The following is a 19,838-nucleotide window of genomic DNA, read 5'->3' on the forward strand; positions in this document are numbered from 1 at the left end:
TTCCTCTTGTTAAACACCTTAGGATCTCACCCCCCCTCTTTACTTTCTCTCCCCTTAGGAACTGCATACCTTTTTGTTTTGTACTTTGACTAGGGCACATATGCTGGACCTTCTTGATTGCATAGTGCCGACGTCACACATGTTTTCAAAAAGCCGACTGCTAAGGACCATTTTTGATGCCCAAGATCATGTAGTACATGCATGGGGCTCAAAACAGAAACATGACCACCAAGCTGGGCTTCCTGAGATATCTCCCATGCCTTTTTACCCATTTAGCAGTGTATAGTGCTTCATTGCAAGTGCCTGGTAAAGATAGCTCCACTTCTTGTTTCTCTGGGCTATTCCCTAGAGGTCATGTGCTGTGCTAACCTGTTATTACTAACAACCAGGTCCACTCACCTCATTAACAATAGTACTTTAGGCATGCAGGCCTTACCATTGCCTGTGGACTTTGGAATGTCTACTATGCAGAGGTTGTTGTACCTTGATCTAGTTTCTGAGGGCCATATGTATCAAGTCTTTTTCCCGTTTGCAAACGGGCAGATTCTCACAATCAGCCCGTTTGTGAAGTGGAAAAAGCCTTTTGGGATGTATCATCCCAAAAGGCCATTGCAAAATAGAAAATTGTAAAATTTGCGATTCTCTATTTTGCGAATGCAATTAAGGAATTGCAAATTGCGATTCCTTAAATGCAATTCTGGAAGCACCAGAAATTTGTTATTTGGCCTTAAGGAATTGCAAATTACCACCAACTTCAAGTTGGTGGTAATTTGCGATTTTCTTTAAAAAAGCACTTTTTTGATTTTTTAAAAGTGCCATATGTCGCACATACATGCCCTTAGGGCATGTATGTGTGCAAAATGTGCACACAGGCATATTTCAGGGGTGCAACAGGGTGTCCTTTTGGCACCCTTTCTACCTTGAAATTGCATTCTCAATTTGCGATTCTCTAATTGGTAATCGCAAATTGAGAATGTCTTCCCATTCATTCCTATGGGCCTCCTAGCCCATAGGAATGAATGGGAAGGTATTCCTTAATTGCGAATCTCAATTTGCGATTCGCAAATAAGGAATATTTGGGATTCGCAACATTTTTAGCAAATCCTACATACATTGCAATTTGCGATTCTCTAATCGCGATTTGCTAAAAATCGCAATTTGAGAATCGCAAAACTCTTTTTTGATACATATGGCCCTGAGTCCTCATTTTTTACTTAAATTATGCCTTTTTCCACATATAGTAGTTTGTCTCTATGTGTTCTTAGATCATCCTTGTTCCCAAGATATGATGTTCAGATGTGGTAAGGCCTGCCTCATTATGGTCAATTTGGCAGCATTAACATGCACCCTTCTAGTGAATGTGTCCGTCTTGCAGTCCATTGAGGCCACACTTTGCTGCATGCCCAGAGGAGTTCTTTCATGTCTGTATCTTCCTGAGCTGCATGATGCAGTGTACCATCCACAGATCCCGAGCTCGGATGGCACACCAGAAGCCTTGCTGGTCCTGTTAGTTTCAAGGACCATTTTGCTTGCTTGTTCTTAGACTTCCCCATTTTGTCTTGAAGGCAATGACTCCAAATGTGCTCACACACTGACTGAACACACCAGAACCCAAAGCTGCCAGGGACTGGATGTTGTTGCTCTTACAGGACGACTGACAAGGGTCTGATAGGAGGGTGCATTCATCAAACTGTAATTGCAATTGTAATTGCATTTATATAGCGCTTACTACCCCTAACGAAGCATCAAAGCGCTTTTCTGCAAGGAAGGATGGCTGAAGGCTCAAGCTCTGAAGGCAGTTCTGGCTCTGAAGGAAGGCTAGCAAGTGGCTCAGGCACTGATGTCAGCAGGCCAGCTAAGGACTCTAAAGACTCAGCAAGGACACATGCTGAAGGCAGAAAGGCGCTGGGGTGACAGACTTTTAATTCAGGAAATGATAGTCGTTCTTGGATGGTAGATTCCCTGTTGTCAGAAGTGACATCTTCACAGTATCTTGGCACACTAAAAACACTGAAGCTCCCTCTTCAGGATGGCTAAGAATAGTACTTATCTTAGAGTCTCTAATGACCAAAGTTTCCTTGTCATTTGTAGTACACATCTCCGAGTGAGAGGTCATAGGTCTGAGATTATCTGGCAATGGGAGATCTTTTCATTTCCCTTTGCACTACAAGGTTGCACAGATTTATCAGAGGACACAGTTTTCATTTTCCTGACTTTTCAATGCGTGCATGCTGGAAGGAGACATGGAGTGAGGATTGTGTTCCCTTTCCACCATAGGATACTGTCACATCAGTGATACATAAAGCACAGGTTCAGGGTTTGTCTGCAGATCAATGCCCTGCATATGTATTATTTCTAGCGTAGACCTGTCCTTACTACAGGAAGAGAAAGTAAAGAGATATTTTGTGTATTGTCTGGCATTTGGGGTTCCTGAAGGGCAAAGAGACATGTCAGATACCGTGCCTACATCACATTCAGCACTAGAAAACAAAAGATCAGAGGAGTAAGTGAAGAGTGCATGCAAATACTTTAATGAACTACATTTTGAGAAAAGGCGCCATGACTTTTCTCGTTGAAATCTGGCTGCTGATTCTCAGTATTATTCACACCAACAATATAACAAATCTGAGGTGACTGCAAAATAGAGCGCAAGGTTTCATTCTCCAATTGTAAGGAGACTAGCATATTTAAATAAAGGTGGTCTTTGACAGGGGTTTTAGATTCTCCTTTGAAGTCTGGGTTATAATATTTTAAGAGGGTCTGAAAAGTTTTATTCTCTTGTCGTAATTCCAGAAGTTTGGGTTTATTATATCCGGTGTGGACTGTACTTCTTTCTGTGCAAAGGCAGTGGTAGGCTTGGCAACTTCATAGCAGGCAACGTTAAACCTTGGCTATTGTTTAGACTGGGTACCTGCTGCCTGTTTTCTAGTAGGGCTTTTCTCTCCTTTTCTTAAACAATTGCTGTTTATGTTGAAGGTAGTATTAAACATAGTCTGTTTAGTATTAGAGACTGTGATTGTTGCTGGGTTACAGGACTGGGCTACAGTATTTGAATAAAAACTGATGTTATGTAATGCATCTTCCCTTTGACTGTTGTGTGGTTGAATATTCTATCTTATGATACACTTTCAGCAGACATACGAGGATCAGAACTCATGCTCAGCAGAGTAAAGTATCATTCACCTTTTTCAGTGCTGACACGGCCATAGAATCTGGATCAGATTAGTTCCATTCCATTCCCAAAAACTTTATTTCGGTCAGCTTGGACCATAAAAGTAAATACAAAGAAAATTCTTGCACATAAAACCATGTAAAATTAGAACAATCATTTGTAGCTACTCAAGTGTTTTTGGTTTAACAGCCTTAAGGTGCATTGCTGAGGTCATAAAATGGTGGATCCGGGCACATCACGTCTTAAACCCGTTCCCAACCAACTATCAAGAATCTTTCCCCTTAAAAACAAGGCCACGTCAGGGATAAAAAGTTGCACTTACAATTAACAGAATAAAAAACTTATTTATTCAGCAGATTTAGGATTTGAGGCGTTAAAAGAATTAAAAAATTAAATAATACTATTAGCAAATGGAAACAGTATGTACATTTAAGACTGAAATAACTGATTTAAAAAGGACCAGCGCATGCGCCACATTGAAGTAAAAAATCTGGATACAGCAAAAATGATGGGCTTGCGAGTATCAATCTTCAAGACTCTAAATGCCTCCTCACAGTGCACGAACCCTAAATTCCTGCACAGCTGGATAAGCCGCAAAAACAACAGTTGATGGACAGAATGCAGAACAATGCCATACATTCACCCCGGTACTGAGATCTGGTCCTAAATCCATCGTTTTTTTGCTCACCATGCCATTCCAGTTTGAACCCAGCCATACGCAAATCAGTCTTGACCCTGTGCCTCATGGGAACAGTCCAGCCCGAACTGCCAAGCCAGGTCCTCCCTGGACTGGAAACAAGCATCCTAGCACCGGTTTCGGGGGTTTCACCCCTCTTCAGCCAGGATAGTTTGATTCCAGTGGCATGGAGAGCACGGGATCCACGTCTGGGCATACCCGTCCCACTCGGAGTGACAAATGCAAAAACAGTTGATGGACAGAATGCAGAACAATGTCACACATTCACCCCAGTACAGAGATCTGGGCCTAAATCCATCGTTTTTTTGCTCACCATGCCATTCCAGTTTGAACTCAGCCATATGCAAATCAGTCTTGACCCTGTGCCTCATGGGAACAGTCCAGACCGAACTGCCAAGCCAGGTCCTCCCTGGACTGGAAACAAGCATCCTAGGACTAGTTTCGGGGTTTCACCCCTCTTCAGCCAGCATAGCTTGATTCCAGTGGCATGGAGAGCACAGGACCCACGTTTGAGCATACCCGTCCCACTCACGCTGCGAGTCTGAGACCTATCTCATCCCCAATTGGTCTAATTCCTAAATTCAGCTGTAGAGGGATTAGGGGGGTTAGGTTCCCTGGTGTGTCCGATACTGTACGCCCATTGCACGCTCTCAGGAAGTGGGTCAATGTGATCACATTGATCTGAAGTGCCAGCGGGGACCAAGCCTTAATTGGTGGAATTTGTGGATCAGGGATTAACCATCGTGAATCCTTCTCACTTGAGATTGTGTCAGTGATCTCAGCAAGAAGCTCAAATTGACAATTAAAGTCTCCCCCCACAATCAATCACATATTTGGGGGGACAGTGGGAATAAAGAAATTCAGGTGGTCAAAAGTCGGGGATTCCTCACTCAGACTTTCAGGCCGGGAATAAATGTTAATAAAAGCCAATTTCAGCTTGGTGGAAAAGTTGAGTGCTACACATTGAATGTCATTAGACAAGGGGTTCAGCTGGTTAACTTTACAGCTCAGGTATGAGCCAACCCAAATACATAGGCCCCAGAGGGTCTACTCCTACCCCCGAAGTGGTAGGAACGCTAAATGACGCAAACCCCACCCTTGCAGAGTCTTCCCGTGCGCATGTTTCCTGGAACATGCAGATATCATATTGGTCCACAAAAAGACCCCAATCAGGGCAGGACAGTTTGCTTTTTAGACCAGCAACGTTCCACAATAGGACCCTCATCTTACTACCTGGATTGTGCTTGTCAGTTGTAACATGGAAGACTTAGGTATCAGGGGTTTGAATACCCCCTATTTGGGCCGAGGGGAGGTTACCAAGTATTCTAATACGTTCTTCTACCCTCGTGTCACTGATGTTTGGTGGAACAGGGATTTTGACAGCTAGTGGTCCAGGCAACTCTTCCCGTAACCCTACTACACCACCGTTGTGTTAGTATATCCAGGTCCTTTGAATCTGTCCCCACCCCGGGGATGGTGGACTCACTTGGTTGACCGCTACTGTGCTCCTCTAGTTCTCCAGGAGACCTCAAGGCTCTGGTTCCCTGGCCTGTTCCCCTTATCAGTGCTTGTCAATCCACTTCATCCAGAACCCAAAATCTGTTTGTTACAGGTATGTTATAGAACAAGGGTCTGGGAGATGGATACCTGTGGCCAACATTTTGATGTTCCAGTGGCCACCTATCGGGATCTAGGGTGGTATTGGCACTATCTGGTATATAGCAGTGGGAATAAAAGTAGCCCATTGGAAGAGCTCAACCCCAGTATGGGGCTCTTGGGAACTGCGTTTCTGACTTATTAGCTTACATACCGTCTGAGGATTTTTAGAATTGATGACCACATAGTCCCCTTGTATTGTTTGTTGACTGTTTCCCACCCAACCAACTCTGCGGACCATTAAAACTTCCCCTGCCCTGTCATAGGGAAGTTGCCTGTATCTTGCCAACCAAAACAGGCTTTTATTCCTGAGGTCCAGATGTGTCTCCCTCTGGCCGTTTTTAAGTTCTGGTACTCCTGTCAATATGATCACGCAAGGAGATGAGGCTGGGGGTAAATTTATAGTAGGTTGGATCATTACTCTGTCCTACCCACTGAGCTCTCTTCCCCTCCCAACCCTTCCACTCTCTCCAGGCCCAACCCTTCCACTCTCTCCAGGCCCTGTTGAAGCAATTTTGTTTTTGTTTATGCCCCGCGTGTTGTGCGTTGTGTTGTTGTACCCAACTTCACAATTAACATTCCTTGATGCTGTGTGGGTAACGTGATCTTGTGCCTGCTGTACACCTAAACTTTGCACTGGCGTCAGGGTGGTTTTGCCTATCAAGTGAGTATGATCATTGGCCTGACTAGGGCCCCCGAGACTGGTGGAATCTTGATTCTTTGGCATACCAGACCAGTCTGAAGATGGTAAGCTTGAGCCGTCTACCTGGCAGCTAAAATCAATCCCCTTCAATGAGGATTGTGTGGTGTTGGTGCATATGTGTGCTTGCCTAGTATCCCCCATTGTTACCAAATTGTGTATACGATCAGCTAGGGGGGGAACATCTTCCTTCACAATAGCTCTAAGTTGGGTCAGTAGGTCCGCTAACAGGTTCTGCATCCAGGATGGATAAATCATATCTGTTTGAGTGTTCACAGTACAATCTACAGTTGCATCAGGGTTATCCAAAGGCTCCACGCTAATTGTAGGCCTCCCCTTGAACTTTCTTACTTTTGGCTGCTCCCCTACTTACTTGCTTACGCTTCCCTTTCTTGGGTAGACTAGAAGCAGCACCCCCCTTTCAGGTTACAATTTTTGGTGAGGCTTTTGTCATGGGGATTGCGGAGGCACCGTTTCCCTAGGTGTAGAAGCTGGGGTAGCATTTTTATAGATAGATAGATCTAACAGCGGGAGACAAAAATCTGGGGTAAATGACAGTCGCCTTTCGTGAGTTCTATATCTGATGTTACCACACCTATGGCCCTCTGTAACATTCTATCGATTGAGGTTGGGGGCAGTAAGGATGAGGGGGTTACTTGAGATCGAAGCTGTTTAACAGAGAAGGTGCGTTTCCTCATTGTTTAACCATAGCGGACCCACAATATAACCTCCCAACTAGAAACCACAGAACAAGCACCTGGGATTAATATAATCAACAAGCCACAAGATATGCAGAGAGTAAAATTAACAGGTAAAGTGGGAAGCAGATTTCAACCTGTATACTTGCAGTTCTAACGAGTAATTAATACCCACCCCTTGAGTTCCGTATTATATAGAGTTAAGTGAATACAAACTAGTCGTACAGCAGTCATTAGAGATTGTCAGAAGTGTCTCAGGAGCACCCCAGTCCACTGCTGTGGGGTGTAATAGGCAAAACTCTTCCCTTGGAATGTGTTGGAGGAACTCTCCTGATCCCCTCTGTAGAAACTCCTCCCCGTAAGCCACCTTGGGCTCCTCTGCCAGTAGTAGCGGGTGACTGCACACAGTTCAGCACGAGACAGACAGTATAAAGAAAGAATGAACCAGCAAAGTCTTACCCACGATTTTCAGTAGAAAGTCATAAACAAGGGGGGTGGCCCTGCCCTGCCTCTTCCTGGCAATGACGGGCAAGGACAAGATTAGTAGATTAAGTCAGGATGTGGCGTAGAGGTGTTTGAGAGCCAATGAGCAAAATATTTGTAATGTACATGTCAATCAATCAATCAATCAATCAATCAATCAATCAATCATGGAATTTATATCGCGCACTACTCACCCGGAAGGGTCTCAAGGCGCTTGGGGGAGGGGGTCTGCTACTGCTCGAACAGCCAGGTCTTGAGCTGTTTCCTGAAGGCGAAGTGGTCCTGGGTCAGCCGCAGGTGGACGGGCAGGGAGTTCCATGTCTTGGCCGCTAGGTAGGAGAAGGATCTTCCTCCGGCGGTGGCTCTCTGGATGCGAGGGACGACGGCGAGGGCGAGGTTTGCGGATCGTAGCTGTCGGGTGGGCGTGTAGAAGGTCAGGCGGTCGTTGAGGTACCTTTGGCCCAGGTCGTGGAGGGATTTGTGTGCGTGGGTGAGGAGTCTGAACGTGATCCTCTTGTTGACAGGGAGCCAGTGCAGGTCTCTCAGGTGGCTCGAGATGTGGCTGCGTCGGGGGCGTCCAGGATGAGACGGGCGGAGGCGTTCTGGATACGCTGAAGTCTTTTCAGAAGCTTGGCTGTTGTACCGGCGTAGAGGGTGTTTCCGTAGTCTAGTCTGCTGGTGACGAGGGCCTGGGTGACAGTCTTCCTGGTCTCGGTCGGGATCCATCTGAAGATCTTGCGGAGCATGCGGAGGTTGTGGAAGCAAGATGAGGAGACAGCGTTGACTTGTCTGGTCATTGATAGGGAGGAGTCCAGGATGACGCCCAGGTTGCGTGCGTGGTCCGTTGGCTTGGGTGCGGTGCCCAGGGCCGGGGGCCACCCGGAGTCGTCCCATGCGGAGGGCGACGGTCCCAGGATGAGGACTTCTGTCTTGTCCGTGTTCAACTTCAGGCGGCTGATGTTAATCCATTCGGCGACATCTTTCATCCCTTCGTGTAGGTCGGCTTAGGCGGTGTCGGGGTCTCTGGTGAGGGAGAGAATCAGCTGGGTGTCATCGGCGTAGGAAATGATGTTGAGGTTGTGTTGGCGTGCGATGGCAGCGAGGGGTTTCATGTAGATGTTGAAGAGAGTGGGGCTGAGCGACGATCCTTGCGGGACGCCGCAGATGACTTCGGTGGCCTCAGAGCGGAACGGAGGGAGGCGTACTCTCTGTGTTCTGCCGGAGAGGAATGAGATGATCCATTCCAGAGCAATCCCCTGGATGCCGGTGTCGTTGAGGCGTTGGACTAGGGTGCGGTGGCAGACAGTGTCAAATGCTGCGGAGAGGTCAAGGAGGATGAGTGCCGCTGTTTCACCTTTGTCGAGCAGGGCTTGGATGTCGTCGGTGGCTGCGATGAGGGCGGTCTCGGTGCTGTGGTTGGCTCTGAATCCGGATTGCGATGGGTCGAGGGATCCGTTCGTCTCGAGGAAGGCGGCCAGCTGCTTGTTGACAACCTTCTCGATGACTTTGGCAGGGAATGGAAGGAGCGAGATTGGGCGGAAGTTCTTGAGGTCGGTCGGGTCCGCTGTTGGTTTCTTCAGTAGTGCGCTGAGCTCGGCGTGCTTCCAGCTCTCCGGGAAGGTGGCTGTGTCGAAGGAGGCGTTGATAATGTCTCGGAGGTGAGGTGCGATGGTAGAGGCGGCCTTGTTGAAGACATGGTGGGGGCATGGGTCGGTCGGAGATCCGGAGTGGATGGTGTTCATCATGCGTGTCGTGTCTTCGGGGGTCACTTTGGTCCATGTCTGGAGGATAGCGGCGGGGTGTGTAGGTTCGGTCGATGGGTGCGGGGGTGGGGCGCCGAAACTGTTGTGGATGTCGGCGATCTTGCGGTGGAAGTACGAGGCGAGGGAGTCGCAGAGGTCCTGCGAGGGAGTGATGTCGTTGTTGCCGGTGCTGGGGTTGGAGAACTCCTTAACGATGTTGAAGAGCTCCTTGCTGTCATGGGCGTTCTTGTCCAGTCGTTCCTTCAAAGATTTCTTCTTGGTGGTGCGGATGAGCTGATGATGTCTGCGGGTGGCGAGTTTGAGGGCGGTCATGTTGTCGGTGGTCTTGTCGAGGCGCCAGGCCTTCTCGAGGGTGCGGCAGGCCTTCTTGGAGTCCTTGAGTTCGTCGGTGAACCAGGGGGCCTTCTTGCTTCTGGGCCTGGTGAGTGGGTTCTTCAGTGGGGCGAGGTCGTTGGCACAGGAGGTCAGCCATTGCGTGAGGTCGAGGGCTGCTGTGTTAGGGTCCGTTGTCCTGACCGGTGGGTTCTGGCTGAGGGAGGTGGTGAGCTGGTCGACGGTGATCTTGCTCCAGTTTCTGTGGGGAACCTGCTTCGGGTGGTGGTGGACCGTGTTCTTCTTGAAGCTGAAGTGGACGCAGCTGTGGTCAGTCCAGTGGAGTCCGGTGCAGTGGCTGAAGGTGACGTGCTTGATGGAATAGAAGAGGGGGTCGAGCGTGTGGCCGGCGTAGTGGGTGGGGGTGTTGACCAGTTGCTGGAGTCCGAGGTTGGCGAGGTTGTCCAGCAGGGTGGTCGTGTTGCGGTCATTGTTGTTCTCCAGGTGGAAGTTGAGGTCCCCGAGGAGGATGTAGTCGGCGGAGGGGAGGGCGTGAGGGCTGATGAAGTCCGTGATGTCTTCGCAGAACTGTGCGCGTGGTCCCGGGGGTCTGTAGATGAGGGTGCCTCTGAGGGTAGTCTTGGGGTCGGTGTGGATCTGGAAGTGCAGGTATTCGGCGGTGTTGAATGCGTCGGTGGAGTCAGTCGAGATGCGAATGGTGTCTTTGTGTACGATGGCGATCCCTCCTCCGGTCTGGTTGACGCGATCCCTCCTGATGATCTTGTAGCCGTCCGGGATGGCTATGGCGATGTCGGGGGCTGAGGAGGCGTTCATCCAGGTTTCCGTGAGGAAGGCGACGTCTGGAGATGCGGTGTCGAGGAGGTTCCAGAGTTCCAGGGCGTGTCTGTGGACGGAGCGGGTGTTGATCAGGATGCACTTGAGGTGGTTGCTGTTGTCCGTCTTGGTGGGCGTGGTGCTTGTTTGGAGGCAGGAGAAGTTGCAGGATCGGCAGACGAAGGGTCCATGGGTGTGTCGCGGGGACGCTCGGTAGCACCCGGGGGCTCGGGCAGTTTTGAGTGCGATGAGCGTTGCGAAGTCGTAGGTCCTGCGGGGGAGCTGGCGGGCGCGGGGGCCAGGGGGTCTGGTGCTGGGCGCGGTCCAGGAGCGGACGGGCGCAGACGGGCTTACCTTTGGCGCACCTTCGGCGCTCAGTCGGCGCTCCCGCTGCGCGCGTCCGCTGCGCGGTCGCTGAGGGGGCGTCATAAATAAGGAGCCGGGAGGGATGGGTCAGCTGGGAGGCGGGAGCGGGTTGTCCAATGGGCAGAGGGGGGAGGCGGGACTGCAGGCGGGAGCAGGAAGGAGGAGAGCGGTCAGCGGTGGCGGAAACGGAGCAGAAGTCACCGGGGCAGCGTCGGAGGTCAGCGGGCGAGGAGGGGCAGCAGCGGCAGGAAGCGACAGGCAGGAGGCAGGAGGCAGGAGGCGGCGGCGGCGTGAAACCAGGTGAATGGCGTCAGGCGGAGGTTACAGGGTGGGCAGGTGCCAGGCAGCGACAGGTAGGCAGAGCAGTGAAGAGGAGCGACCGGCTGTGGGGGCACAGGGGTCACACTGACCAGCCCGCTACTGTCCCTTTAAATAAGGAGCCGGGAGGGAGGGTCAGCTGGGAGGCGGGAGCGGGTTGTCCAATGGGTAGAGGGGGGAGGCGGGACTGCAGGCGGGAGCAGGAAGGAGGAGAGCGGTCAGCGGTGGCGGAAACGGCGGGAAAACGGAGCAGAAGTCACCGGGACAGCGTCGGAGGTCAGCGGGCGAGGAGGGGCAGCAGCGGCAGGAAGCGACAGGCAGGAGGCAGGAGGCAGGAGGCAGGAGGCGGCGGCGGCGTGAAACCAGGTGAGTGGCGTCAGGCGGAGGTTACAGGGTGGGCAGGTGCCAGGCAGCGACAGGTAGGCAGAGCAGTGAAGAGGAGCGACCGGCTGTGGGGGCACAGGGGTCACACTGACCAGCCCGCTACTGTCCCTTTAAATAAGGAGCCGGGAGGGAGGGTCAGCTGGGAGGCGGGAGCGGGTTGTCCAATGGGCAGAGGGGGGAGGCGGGACTGCAGGCGGGAGCAGGAAGGAGGAGAGCGGTCAGCGGTGGCGGAAACGGCGGGAAAAACGGAGCAGAAGTCACCGGGGCAGCGTCGGAGGTCAGCGGGCGAGGAGGGGCAGCAGCGGCAGGAAGGGACAGGCAGGAGGCAGGAGGCAGGAGGCGGCGGCGGCGTGAAACCAGGTGAGTGGCGTCAGGCGGAGGTTACAGGGTGGGCAGGTGCCAGGCAGCGACAGGTAGGCAGAGCAGTGAAGAGGAGCGACCGGCTGTGGGGCACAGGGGTCACCCTGTCCATTTATTACAAGGCGATTCTTTGTTTCAGGACAAAGATCATCATCCTATAGTCTCAAAGTAGACACTAAAGCCTTTCAGTGTTGGGCACTCAAGAACTAACCTGTACAAATTTGAATGAAACACTGGTACCTTTGTATCTTAGACTCTTCATTATAGCACAAACTCAAACAAGTCACACGCAACTATTCAGAGAAAAATGGTAGCTGACTGAATGCAAAGAAATCTCAAAAGTGATACAGGAATGATGGCTTGGTCATTCTATAAGGAACTCTGGCAAGGACTGGTGGCAGGGTAGAGAAAGCAAAGAGAATATTGGGTACAGAGCCACCAAACATCACACAGGGAGTCTGAGGAGAAAGAGGATTCAAAGGGGAGGCAATGTGGCATTCAAACTAATAACCAGGACGGATGTGCAAAACATATATATAACAAGATTAACAATAAATGGATCATGGGGTAAAGCACATGGGAGCTCCACACTGTTAGACTGAAGGCTAGTAAGTTCCTCACCCACAATTTCTGTCTTCAAATACCCACATATGGGATATATATGAAAAAGCATGGTCTGTGGAGCTGATACTATGATGATGTTATAAAAGTACCTCAAAGACAATACAGTGGACAAGAAACACCACCCAGGGTTATCAGCTGTACCTAAGAATCTTGATGATCAAATAGAATGACCCAATGCAATAATACCAAGGGTGTAGAACTAAAATACACAGCCACAACAGACAATGAGCTAGCAAGTGGAGTGCTTAACAAGAAAGAAGGGAAAACAAAGAGCACACCTAGCAAAAAGCAAGTAGGAAACCACACACAGGAGCTGGAAGATAAGACAGCAGACACAGGAAGGTAGCAAACTAGAACTAAGGTAAATGGAAAGAAGGCATTCACTGGGGAAAAGGTCAATATAGAAGGAGTGACAGTTCAAGGATGCACTAAATAGAAAACTCTAAGTCTCAGAAAATCAAGAAAGCACAGCAAGTGGTGCTAGTAAAAGGAACAAAGATTAACTAAGGTTCAGGAAGTCAGGAAACAAGGGATCAGCCAAACATGTAACCTGCTACAATGAACAATGCAGGACTGAAGAAAACTGGGGCATAAAAGAGCTCACAATTGCCACATGCCTCGGGTGTAAGCAGGCTAGCACCTGACAGCCACAGGGTTTCTGAATTCGTCAACTCGTCCGTGGCCTGCAGTAGGTGAAGCCGAAGTAATGAGCAGGAAATTCTAGGTATTAGAGTTTTTAGCAAGAGCAGACTGGCTTCCACATACCTCGGCACAGATAGGGAATTAATGGGAATTTCAAAATAAAGTCGAAAAGAATGGAAGTCAGTATTTGCACACAGAGGAAGGTTTGGAAGCTCATTTGAACACTGGAATGTCCCACATGTAGGCCCTGTGGTGGTGGGCATTAGAGCTCAGAAAGCTAATGGTGATACAATTACTAACACACCTACCTTTCCTGGGAGTGAGCTTGCTAACTGCGACACAAGCACGATTTCCATCAGTTATGGTAAGGAATTATAGTGGACCAACCCAGACCTTTCTGTGTGGTCTATACTTGGCCTAGATCCTTAGGAGCCAATTGACATGCTGGCTTGGTAGTTTATTGTTATATCCTTATTTTCTTCGGAAGGGTTTATCAAGAACTCCAATATGAAGAAAAATACAGGAAGACCTCAATTGAAGTAGTTATCAGAACGTGTTAATCTCTCCATAGTTCCTTTTCTTCTGCTTTTCCAGAACAATATTGATTCATCTTGTAGGACAGAGAGGAAGAGAGAGTTCTATTGTTTGATTTTCTTTTGGTTCTTTTCTATGATTGTAAGACATTACTCATGTACGTTTGTAGGTATGATAATTTTTGACCATTTAATTTTAAATATATATATTGTTTTATCTGTGTCACTGTTAGAATTCAGCCGGGTTTGTTTTATTAATGTGTTACAGTGAAAGCTACTTAAAGCTATAAATGTGGACATCATTGGTCGATAAAATGTTGGTATGTCTTGTTTTATGCTCACAGGAAAAGACACAGACCCTAATACTGCCATCGTTCATTCTGTCAGTAACGTACTATCCACTATAGTTTTCGGCCACCGCTTCTCCACAACCGACTCAGACTTCACTGAGCTGATCGATGCCACTGACTGCGTGATAAACATGGCGGGCTCGATATGGGGAAGGGTGAGGCCCAAATGTGTACATTTCATAAAGTGCTGTATAAAATGGTTGCTAATATCTGCTCACATTTCGTGACATCTTTTAAACAAAAATCACCTGCCATAATTTTTGCAATTAGTGTCTATCAAATTTCTAATTTTAATTCTGATCACTGCATTTTTGTTTTATTTTTTCTGGAAATGTATTGAGTATTTTGCAGAGAATAATTCTTTTAGCTGACAGACTAAAAGCAGAGGAGATGAAGTTTTGTGGAAGAACATAAGCAAAAGAGGAGAGATTGTTAGCCTTGTTTCTACTCATTTCCAATAGACCTTCTGAAACAAATGCTTTTTCAAGGCTTTTCAGGAAAGCCAACCAGGTCAAGCAGATTTTACATGAAGTATGCTACGATTTAAATATATAGATTACAATGGTTCTAAAGTAATTACAAGAGTCTACCTCTGGGGGAAGGATATGGCAAGACATGCGCCCAAAGCTTCCTGCACCAAGTGGGATCAGGCTTCAATTCTCAGATGAGGAGCATTAAAGTCATGTGTTGCTTGAGTTGCTATTCAGGGTGTGGGGCTGGGGGAGAGTAATATCTAGCGGCCCAGGCTTGACTATACCATTCGGGCAGGGACCAAGACTGGTAAGCATATGGTCAATTTCTATAATTAAGCAGACGAGCTGAAAGCAATTCAATGAAAGATTCTTCAATTGCCATACAGAAGTGGGATGGAAGAGGAGAGGGCACCATTCAACTACCACATAAGGCAGCAAAATGATCTATATTTTTCTTCACCTCATGGTAAGTAAAAATTCAGCGAGGAGACATAGGGGCATATGTATCAATCGATTTTTTAATCGCAAACGCTGCGATTCGCAAAATAACAGCGTTTGCGATTAAAAAATCGGCAATCGGGATGTATGAGCCAAATCCCATCGCAAAATTAAGGAATTGCTAATTTAGCGATTTCTTAATTTTGCGTAAGCATTTAAGAAATCGCAAATTGCGATTTCTTAAATGATATGTAAAAAGCACCCAAGTTGTGCGAATTATCCTTAAGAAATCGCAAAAACTTCCAGTTGGTGGTAATTTGCGATTTCCTTTCAAAATGCACATTTTTTAATTTTACAAAGTGCCACGTGGCGCTCATACATGCCCTTAGGGCATGTATGTGCGCCATATGCACACACATGCTCATTTCAGGGGTGCATCAGGGTGTCATCATGACACCCTTGCACCTTTGAAATTATTCTCAAATTGCGATTAGCAAATTGCGATTCGCTATTTGAGAATTACTTCCCATTCATTCCTATGGGTCTCCTGGCCCATAGAAATGAATGGGCAGGTATTCCTTAATTGCGATTTCGCACTTTGCTAATCGCAATTAAGGAATTTTAAGAAATCGCAAAAAGTTTGCAATTTTTTAAATACATCCCGTTTTGCAATTCTCAAATAGCGATTCTTTAAAAATCGCTATTTGAGAAACGCAAATGGTGATGTTGATACATATGCCCCTAAGTGCCTTGAAAAAGTCCTCACTTTCTGCAGCATAGGAATTTTATTTTTCAAAAAACGTTTTGAAAAGATGTGACCTGGGCATTAAGAAGGTGGAATAGAATGATCTTCTCAGCCCCACTCCTTTTTCGTGGTACAGCCAGTCCTTGTACCCCCAGAAGGATTACACCCAGCGTTTGCATCTTCTTGGTGACCTGCCAGAAGCGTAAAATCTGTTGTAGAGATTAAATGGGCACTCAGGCCCACCTGTTATAACAAATAACCATATGTAATACAAAACCCTATTTATATGCAGAAGGTTGTCAAAATATTGTAGGTGAAAAATTTATTTTTTATGGTGAGAAAGTTTGAGCGAGATAGGAACAAACACATGTAGATGGAGAGGCAGACAGTAAAATAGGTAAAAGAAAACAAAAGAAGCGATGAAAAGGGTATAAAAAGAAAAAGAGAAAGGTTCTATCAAGGGAAAAAGAGAGGGAGAAATAAAGAGATATGGAGACAGAAACAAACAAAGAGGGAGAGAGAGCTAGATAGATGAGAGAGAGTGAAGGAAAGAATGTTGAGTCTGAGAAGTTTTTTATGTTTTTTATGTTATGATTTTCTTGCAATGCAATACCTTCAAGTGGTCACAGTCGGTTTTCAAACAATGAAATATTTGAGTCCTCTTTAAGGCTTGTTATCTTATTCTGTCATGTGTTTACACTGCAGACTTTATCAGTCCTATCTGTTATCCTTCCAGCTATTTGATGTGTTCCCTTCCTTAATGCGCTATCTACCTGGAGGTCAACAGAAGATGTTCAAGTTTAATGCATTCCTTCACCAATTTTTTGAGAAGGAGATCAGATGCCATAAAGAGAGCGGAACCCCAGAGGAATCGCAGGACATAATTGACTTTTATCTATCCCAGATGTCCAAGGTAAGGCTGTGTTGGTTAGAAGTGTTGTTGGGTTTTTGAATTCATATTAGACCTAGAATCTTCTCAAGCAGTGTTACAGAGGATTCAAAGGTATTCATGAGATGAACTCACATCAGTGGATTTGAAATATTCTCTATAAAGTTACTCAAACTCTGTCTACCTGCATGCTCCTCCACGAAGAATCGATCCCTCTTTTCCTCTCCATACATGTTGCGTATGATTGTGAAACATTTTGATACCTTGCATTGTAGAACTGCTGCCTTCTTCCTGTTATTTAGACACAAATGTAACATTTTTCCTATAGCATAACCCTCTTCTTTGACTAGTTGAAGGTCTATCCTTTATTATAGATTCTTTCAACTGATTGAGGGCAGGCAGACTGTTGCCTTCATTAGAACAAATATTGCTATAAGATATATGCAGACATCATAATTGTTTATTTATCAGATTGGGGTCCTTAACTCCAACTGAACATTATGACAAAATGGCACCTGCACGGATTCCATGTTTATCAACTAAAACCAGCAGTAAATGTAACACTTATCCCTGCATCTAATTTGACAACAATTATTCTCCCTGAATCAATGTGTTTGATTGCCCTAACTACAGAAATAATTCATTTGTAGCTGTTCATTTGTTTCTGATTGACAGAGTATGCTCTCTGTCCAAGCAGGAACCACAATCCTAGTCAGGGTAAGTACAATACACAAGAAAAATTAACCTGTGCTCACCCTATGGTAGCTTGGCACAGAGCAGTCAGGCAGAGCAGTCAGGCTTAACAGAAGAGGTAATGCTTAAAGTATTTGTGCAACATATCAAACAGTAGGACAGTGAAAACCCCACAAAAAGACCCCACATCAGTTTAGAAAAATAGATAAATATTTTACAAATAAAATAAGTCCAAAACAACAAAAATCCAATTAGTAGAAGTTTAAATATAGAAGTCGAGATATGAATTTTCAAAGATTAAATGTCGAAATATCGCTAAAAGCAAATAGCGCTAAAAGGGTTAAAATGGTCGCACTTGAACGGGACTAAGGCAAGAGTTCAGGCCAGTATGGAATGCATGCTGGTTACGAGACCCATGCCCGGCCCGCTGAGCAAAAGTACCTTACTCCTTGTTGTAGCAAGAGATACAGGGTGCAGCCAAGCGATACATTGGTGATCCCCACGCTTTTGAGCTGTTGCGCCAGATTTTCCCATGCAACTGCGGCGATGCATCGATTCCGTTGAGCCAATTTCTGGTTCTGCGTGCAGCGGTTCCGAGTGTGATGCACCGGGTTAATCCACGCTGGATGGGCGTTGCATCAATCTTCTCCACGCAGTGGCAGCAATGCATTGCTTCCAAAGCAGGGGTTCCGGAGGCAAGGCAGCAGTTTTGAGTGCGAGATGCCCGACCAGTCCCAGCAGCAGAAGTGATACATCGATCCTAATCTCGCAGAAGGAGATGCGTCCGTTCCGATCGGCACAGTGACGTCGATACTCAGGTTCTGGCAGATGCAGCACTTTTACACCCACTTCCAAGTGCCCTGGAGTGGATTGGCACCACTTGGCAAGCAAAGTCCAGGGGTTGGGTTGAAAAATGGAGTGAAGGCTTTGATATCCCTGAAACTTCAGAAACAGGAGGCAAGCCAACAAACCCTTAGAGGCTACCTAGGTTCTGGGGTGTAGAGGTGCAGGTCGAGTTCTTCTCACTCTCAGACAAGAACGAGCAGGCCAACACAGCAAAGCAGTTCAGCAAAGTCGCAATTCCTACCACAGCACAGAAGTCATTTCTCCTGGTAGAATGTCCTCAGTTCCAGAAATGTTCTGATTTGGTGGTGTCACAGGTCCTGTGCTTATACCCAGTTGGCCCTTTGAAGTAGGGAGACTTCAAAGAGATGCTTTGAAGTGCACAAGACCCTGCCTTTCCTGCCCTGGCTCCAGACTCACTACAGGGGAGTATGCAACCCTTTGTGTGGGGACAGGACACAGCACTTTCAGGTGTAAGTGTCATCTCTTAGCTTCCCATCCTGCTCAGGATGACCCCTCATCATGCAGATGGCTACTTAGTCACATCTACTCTTCCTTTGTGTGTGGCCTTCAGGAGGAAATGCAGGAAGCCAGCTGTCACCCAACTCAGACATGGATTCCAGAGACAGGCTGAAGGCACCAAATGGTTACAGTAAGAAAATGGCAACTTTCTAAAAGTGGTAATTTCAGAATTTCAATTTAAAAAACAACTTCGCCATGAATTGTGTTTTTAAATTGTGGTTCCATAGACACCAAATTTGGGGGTTCTATCTCTTCCCAATTGTAATAAGGCAATCCCAGTGTTATCCTTTGAGAGAGATAGGCCTTGCAGTAGTGAAAAACAAATGTAAGAGTTTTCACTACAAGGACATGTAAAACTTAAAAGTACATGTCTTACTTTTTAAATACATTGCACCTTGCCCTCTGGGCTGTCCAGGGCCTACCCTAGGGGTAACGTATATGTATTAAAAAAAGGAAGGTTTGGGCCTAGGGAGTAGGTTAGTTTGCCCGTTCAATAGGGCGACGACTGAACACACAGGCTCTGCAGTGGCAGACCTGATACATATTTAACTTAAGTGGGTGGCACAATCAGTGCTGAAGGCAAACTAGTAGTATTTAATTTACAGGTTTTGGGCAAATGTAGTGACCTATAAGAAAGGCAAATATGTCAATACACCAATGTTACCACATTTTAAGGCGAGAGCAAAAACACTTTAGCACTGATTAGCATTGAAAAAGTACACATAGTCCTAAAGCCAACAAAAACGAGGTCAGAAAAAGATGAGGAGGAAGGCACAACGTTTGGGGCAACCCTGCATAAAGGGTCACTTCCAACAGTAGTTTTGTTGGGTAGAATCAGTTCACTCACAATTTTAAATTAACACTCGGTGCTACAAGCAAATTGTAATAAAAGAATTATGGACACTGAATCTGTTTTTTCTCAATTCCTCTCCCCTCATTGTTTTGAAAATTGGTCACCTTTTCAGGTGAGAAACCAATTGGCCATGTCAGCGCTAACTTTCAAAAGGCTCATCTGGGGGAAGTTCTTTTTAATAGCTGAGCTCAGTCTTAATGCTGCTCAACAATAACAACAAACGTTGGTACTAATTCTTGGGAACTATCCCATGACATCCTTGCACTGTGCCACCTCCCTGTGGCTGCACCCTATGTATGAACTACTGCATCTAGGTCCATCTGTGCGCAACCATAACAAACTGGACTTCTTCAGAACATTTTCCTCAGTTTAACTCCACCTCATCAGGCCTGCCTGAGACTGTGCTGAGCCATGTTGGTCATGGGCACCTATATGCCCAGATACAGAAATCTTCTGGTCCCCCCGATGGACTTTTACACCGTGAACCACC

The 19,838-nt window shown here is 46.9% G+C and overlaps 1 protein-coding gene across 1 annotated transcript in view; it reads left to right on the forward strand.

The window, feature by feature from the left end:
- LOC146786127 (cytochrome P450 2J5-like) overlaps window positions 1-19,838 on the forward strand; it is a 110,124-nt gene that overhangs the window by 39,757 nt on the left and 50,529 nt on the right. Inside the window, exons 4-5 of the mRNA XM_085635629.1 lie at window positions 13,887-14,047; window positions 16,285-16,461. Of these exons, the coding sequence (XP_085491755.1) occupies window positions 13,887-14,047; window positions 16,285-16,461 (338 nt within the window). The remainder of the gene's footprint in view (window positions 1-13,886; window positions 14,048-16,284; window positions 16,462-19,838) is intronic.

The sequence above is a fragment of the Triturus cristatus genome, chromosome 11, assembly GCF_964204655.1.
Source record: "Triturus cristatus chromosome 11, aTriCri1.1, whole genome shotgun sequence".
NCBI lineage: Eukaryota > Metazoa > Chordata > Amphibia > Caudata > Salamandridae > Triturus > Triturus cristatus.